Source organism: Gymnoscopelus braueri (assembly GCF_963280865.1).
Source record: "Gymnoscopelus braueri genome assembly, chromosome: 21".
Classification (NCBI taxonomy): Eukaryota; Metazoa; Chordata; class Actinopteri; order Myctophiformes; family Myctophidae; genus Gymnoscopelus; species Gymnoscopelus braueri.
The window spans coordinates 45158004-45164424 of NC_137623.1; the positions used below are offsets into that span (position 1 = coordinate 45158004).

The following is a 6421-nucleotide window of genomic DNA, read 5'->3' on the forward strand; positions in this document are numbered from 1 at the left end:
AGGTGAAGTCTGCTAAGTATTGAGGGTCTAACTGGTTAAATGAATTCCACACATATGAATAAAAAAGACAACGTGCAAACTAAAAACAACAATGTGTTTACAGAACACCGATGATAATGCTGTCAAACAAGTCTATGAAGCTATCTATGAAATCTATGGAAAAGTTTAATCTGCAACACAATTATATACCACATGTACAGTAGTAGGGGTCCCTGCTTCATCTCTCTCTCTCAGCTAAGGGGTCCTTGGCCTGGAAAACGTTGAAGACCCCTGCCAATGCCATAGACTGTATGACACACAACTAAATCTCAATATTATACGGCAGTGCCCTCTGGTGGCCGTTACAGAATAATGCTGTACTGTAAAATGCCTTGGCTGCATGGATGTTCAAATTCTCCTCTCCTCTCCTCTCCTCTCCTCTCCTCTCCTCTCCTCTCCTCTCCTCTCCTCTCCTCTCCTCTCCTCTCCTCTCCTACTTGCACTGATCACCACACAATGCAAATGTGAAGCAACAGAAATGTCAAAGGTTTCAGTGATAAATCAAGTGTGATAAATCACCCGATAAGGAGGAAGACGTAGACAGACGGAGTTATCAGAAGCCTTAGATATGTATTTAATTAAAATAAAAGACGACTAATGTACCGTATGGGACCTCACTTAAAGGCCCTGATACACATCAACAGACAACATAAACATAAACATCCATGAGCAACATGATTAGACACGGGGGGCAACAGCTCTTTCAACTAAAGTGGAATGTTTTTGTTAAAGAATTCCCAATCCCATAATGCAATTTTGGAACATTATTTGTTTCACTTTTCAATAGAAAGGTGAAATGTCAACATTGAAAATTGACATTGCTTGTTGATATTGATACATAATGTAGTAGGGCCTTAAATAGCACATAGGCCTACACTGGTAGGCTTCACCCAAACCTGGGAACCCATTCAGTTACAAAAATAAATCTGTTTTGAGTGAAAATAAATTCAACCTGAGACGGACATTCTAATTTCATCTTTGGTCCATGACTGTAAAAACAAACAGGTTTAGATTCTCTCGTTCATTGTCTATTTCAGGGGTTCTCAAACTTTTTCATGTCAAGGACCCGGCACGAAGTGACGCACTGTGAGCTTGTATATCTGCTATTTTTTAATGGCCAACGTATACAATATGGATAACGTGGTTAAAATGATTGTGATGCTGTTTTAACAAATTTAGCTGGGGACCCCCTGAAACATTTAGGGTATATATTTTAGGTCTAAATGTATACATTTAGGGCTAGGCTTAGCCGCCTGAAAATGTCTGCTATCAAGCTGACATCTGCAATTTTTGCTTTAAAAAAAAAAACATTGATGGAAATTTTTTAGCATGTTATGGAATGGTAGTTTTATTAGCTTTTTCCTGACATTATTTAGAAAATTGTGTGTGTGCATGTGCATGTGTGTTCAGGATCAGGGGGTATAATAATGCAATGCAAGGAACACACACACACACACACACACACACACACACACACACACACACACACACACACACACACACACACACACACACACACACACACACACACACACACACACACACGAGTGAGTGTTATTGTTAGCTTGTCTGAGTCAGTAACCACAAAGTGAACGCCCCCCATTCCCCCTCCCCCGCAGGCTACAGAAACTTCCTCTTCAAATGTGTCTGTCTGTCTGTCTGTGTGTCTGCGTGTGTGTGTGTGTGTGTGTGTGTGTGTGTGTGTGTGTGTGTGTGTGTGTGTGTGTGTGTGTGTGTGTGTGTGTGTGTGTGTGTGTGTGTGTGTGTGTGTGTGTGTGTGTGTGTGTCGTGTGTGTGTGTGTGTGTGTGCGTGTGTGTGATCCATTAATAGCTGTAGACTCTGACACACATGGTGAATGAACCGAGAGAGACACACACGTGCCCACGAGAAAACCCCCAAAACCAAGTGGTTACTATACTTATATACTATATTTAGGACCTTTCATTGTTTCCGCTTACTATACCATTCACAAAACCTAAGCCCTTTAAACTAACTTTACTTATTTTACTGTCTCATTGATACTTGTAAAGCAGTTTGGGCTGCATGCTGCACACACACACACACACACACACACACACACACACACACACACACACACACACACACACACACACACACACACACACACACACACACACACACACACACACACACAAGAATAATTCGTAATTATTATCACTTTATATTACTTGTATTCATCAAACAATTCACATTTGTTCTTTTTCAAAGGAGACCTGCTAAATGAACGACAGATTCAAAGACATCAGGAATAAAAAAACATACAAACCAACGTTGGAATAAATATAAGAACAGACAAAGTGATGATGGCAGTACAACAACATCCGACAGGGATTTAACTACATGAACCCTAGCATCCCCTTTTCTCTGGGAGGCATTCGCCGGAAATGGCTGATCTACAAACTCACAGCATGTCGCGTTGCAATGCCTTGTGAGTTTGTAGATCGGCTATTTCCGGCAAAGAGCTTTGGTGTAGAGGGGGAAAAAACTGCGAGAACCCGGTCAACTAAGTATTAGTTTACTAAGTGTTATAAAGGCTCCAGATATAATATAAGTTGGTTACTAAGTATGGAGGGTTTAAGAGGTTAATGTTATTAACTGTAAAACGTGTCTTCTATGTATTAGTAATAAAGATCTCATTGTTTTAGACAATGAGATTAGAAGTAGTATAGTATGCATGAGTGATAATACAATAAGATTTATGAGAACGTACGGTATTCATGCATTGACCGTCTGAGCCACCAGACTCCCACAAAAGCCTAACTGGATCATTAAAGGCAGAGATGGATTCACATACTAAATGTTATTTAGGTATTCATCAGTTACATTTTCACAAAGAACAATAAGACATATAGAAAATAATCCCTAAAAAATAAATCATACAAACTCAATTTAAAAAATACATTCTATATTACAGCATTATACTGTATCTTATCTTACAAAATACAATACAAATACAAAATAAGAACTCTATAAATAAATATGAAATAAATAGGCAGTGTTGAAAATAGTTTAGATTAGCTGCTATTGTTGCAAAGTTTTCATCGTGTGCCGTTGGTCTTCTTGTCAAGCATTCCGAACAGAGGAGAACAAGATACACCTCTCTGTAGATGGAGGAGAGGAGAGGAAAAAAGTTTAGAAAATGTCTGCAAGTTAATTAAATGTTAATAATGAGTTGTTAATCCACTAATATATAGTGAAAGTTATTAAAGAAGCTAATTCAGTTGTTGGAATAAAAATTCTAAATACAAATACTAAATCACTACTTCCCTTTCGACAAGCAACAAACAATAACAAATTAATACATTTAATTTTGGTCGAGCAAAAGTATAAATTGCCTCAACATACGATAATTCATGAGTGACCAGCTCTCGGCTCGCAATCGTAAATCTCTGGGGCTGACAGACCAACTGACTACCAAAAGATTTATGCTAGCTAAGGAAAGGGAAATGACTAATAAGTGAAAGCCAGAGGCTATGAGGGTCCTTGGCATTGAAAGGTTTGGGAAGCACTGGTCTGTAGCAGTGGTTCTCAAACTTTTTAATTACAAGGACCCCCAATTTGGTATGCATCAGGCCACAAACTCCCCTCATCTCTGAGCGTGTACAAATGGAACCAAATGGACCTGTACACTCTCAGAGTTACAGTTTGGTTCTTAAATATCAATCATGTTGCTTGGGAATCCCCTGGGAGCCACTGGTCTAATACCAGCGTGAGAAGAACATTTTGACGAGTTTGGACGAGATTCTCACCTTCTTCAGTCGGTCCAGCGTCTGCCTGAGTCGTGGGGTGTTCACATCCACACACAGGATTTTCTGGACACCCTGGTCACTCTTAGTGACAAAACTGTACGGGTCAACAGAGAGCACAGACAACAGAGATGAGATGAGATGATGTGATGAGATGAAGTGCAATACACATGTAGTTATGTATTATTATATAAAGTGGTGGACAAAGTACTCAACTCCGTTACAAAGTAGAGATACTCCTGTCCTGTTCAAATGAAATACTCAATGACAAGTGATAGGTGCTCAGTCAAATGTATAGGCCTACTTGAGTTAATGGAGTATTTGCTTTTAAAGTATTCAAAAGTACAAATTACAAAGTACATTTTCTATTTATCCTCAATGCATTGCTGTAGTAACATTTTGCCATTTTCCCAAAACATTCACATTTTCAAAAAATAAAAATAAATACAAATAATAATAATAGGCCTAATAGTGAAAATAGCAGATCTACAAGTTTGCAACATGTTGCGAGCTTGTAGATCTGCTATGTTCACTATATTTGAAACAGGGCTTAAGTGTGTCATTCATAAAGCACCTTTTCCCCTTTTCCTACTGTAGAATTGTAGTGTAGTCATAAGTACAACATTTGCCTCTGAAATATAGTGGAGTGAAAGTCATAAGTATCCATAAATACAAATACTCAGGTAAAGTACAGATACTCAAGAAACTGTACTTAAGTACAGTACTCAAGTACTTTGTTACTGTCCACCACTGCAAATAGTGTGTGTGTGTGTGTGTGTGTGTGTGTGTGTGTGTGTGTGTGCGTGTGTGTGTGTGTGTGTGTGTGTGTGTGTGTGTGTGTGTGTTTGTGTGTGTGCGTGTGTGTGTGTGTGTGTGTGTGTGTGTGTGTGTGTGTGTGTGTGTGTGTTGGGGTGTGTATGTGTTATGCTTACATGAAAGCGTGAATGCTGCAGAAGTCCGTCTGTTCGTAGCATTCCACCGTGTTGATTAGCGGTACCTTTCGTTTGGAGGCGGTGCGACAACATGACGGAGACCGCTGGCCCTGGGAGTGCACTGTAACACACCCAACATTTATATGAACATCTCCTGTAGTATTAACGTCATGCTGGTACACAGAAAATCTTTATTTACCCATTAAAATGTGAGCTGTGAAAATCATACATAATATACACAGACATCACATTGGCCGCTGTATTCTATGTCAACGTCGCTGCCATGAGCAGGGGCAACTTTCCATAACTCCAGTGCACGAGTCATATATAGTACCTGGAAACTAAAACCTTTTTCTGTTTTTTTCTGTATTATGAACACCAAATCTTTTTATTTAAACATAATTATGCTAAAGAACTACACATCTGACACACCAAACCGCTTTACAATCGAGAGTTACAGTATGATTCATTACATCCTTCAACAGACATACATGGGGCATACATGATTTAGAAAGTGTGGCTAGCTTAAAACTACCACAGTTAAATTAACTCAAAGAGTGTACAAATAACCACATCAACTTGTACGGGTCTAGTTTCCTATACAATTGTATAGTCACAAATGAATGAATTGATTGTCTACTGATGATATTGCTTTTCACTCACACAAGCACACACACGTACAGTATACATACACTATAGGACAGTCCCATCATATTCAAATAATTGGTTGGTTTGGTCTTTCAGCCAACCAATACTTTTGTGCTGTAAGTTTGATCAGTGATTTTTTTTCGTGCATGCTGAATTAATTGCTTGAAAAATACCAGTCCATAACTTTAAAATAGCCAGTATAGATATTGTGAAATGTTCAGTTCTCAGCCTAACCAACATGAAAAGGCTGCTCTCTGCATGATTGTATGTACTAGGAGGATAGCCCAAACACACACACACACACACACACACACACACACACACACACACACACACACACACACACACACACACACACACAAACAAACACATGCATGCAAATACGCAAATACGCACACAACATACCGTTCGATGCAGAAAACCACATGACGACCAACATGAGCAGACAAATGGATCGGATGAAGGAAAAAGGAGAGGACATCTTCACACTGTCTGCTGTAGAAGAACCGAACTGAAGATTCACACTGTCGGCTGTAGAAGAAATGAACTGAAGATTCGCGCTGTCTGCTGAGAAGAACTGAACTGAGGTTTCACACTGTCTGCTGCAGAAGAACCGGACTGAAGCTTCAGAAACAGACCAGGCTGATGTGAACAGAAACAGAACCAGACTAAGGTTGATGTGAAGCAGGAGGCTGAGCGATGAGCTTAAATGCAGTAGAAAGAGGAACTGACGTCAGGCCTTGTGGCCCGTACTGGTCTCATGCGAGGGGAAAAATGTCACACACAGAACAGAGTTCTTTTTTTTTGTCCATATATGTGCAGGTTGGTTGAGGTATGATGACAAGGATTCCATGACGTGGCCCCTCTGTGTCACGCATGGCCCCTGGCGTGACTATTGTCATGGCAAACCCCTGAACAGTGTTTGTACCAAGTTTGGTGAGGATTGGAGCAACGGTGTGCCTCACGAGTCCGGATTTTACGTTTGTGTCCACCCTCCACGAACATTATGCAAAGATTCCTTGAGATTCTAGGAA

At 39.9% G+C, this 6421-nt stretch overlaps 1 protein-coding gene across 1 annotated transcript; it reads right to left on the minus strand.

Moving 5' to 3' along the window:
* Positions 1-3041: 3041 nt before the first annotated feature.
* Positions 3042-5959, minus strand: LOC308077622 (uncharacterized protein). The gene is made up of 4 exons (XM_080418380.1): positions 5793-5959; positions 4740-4860; positions 3811-3904; positions 3042-3162 (listed from the first exon to the last, which is right to left on the minus strand). Exons 1-4 carry the CDS (start codon positions 5866-5868, stop codon positions 3100-3102), a joined length of 354 nt encoding a protein of 117 aa, XP_080274506.1. The 5' UTR covers positions 5869-5959; the 3' UTR covers positions 3042-3099.
* Between the last annotated feature and the right edge of the window lie 462 nt (positions 5960-6421).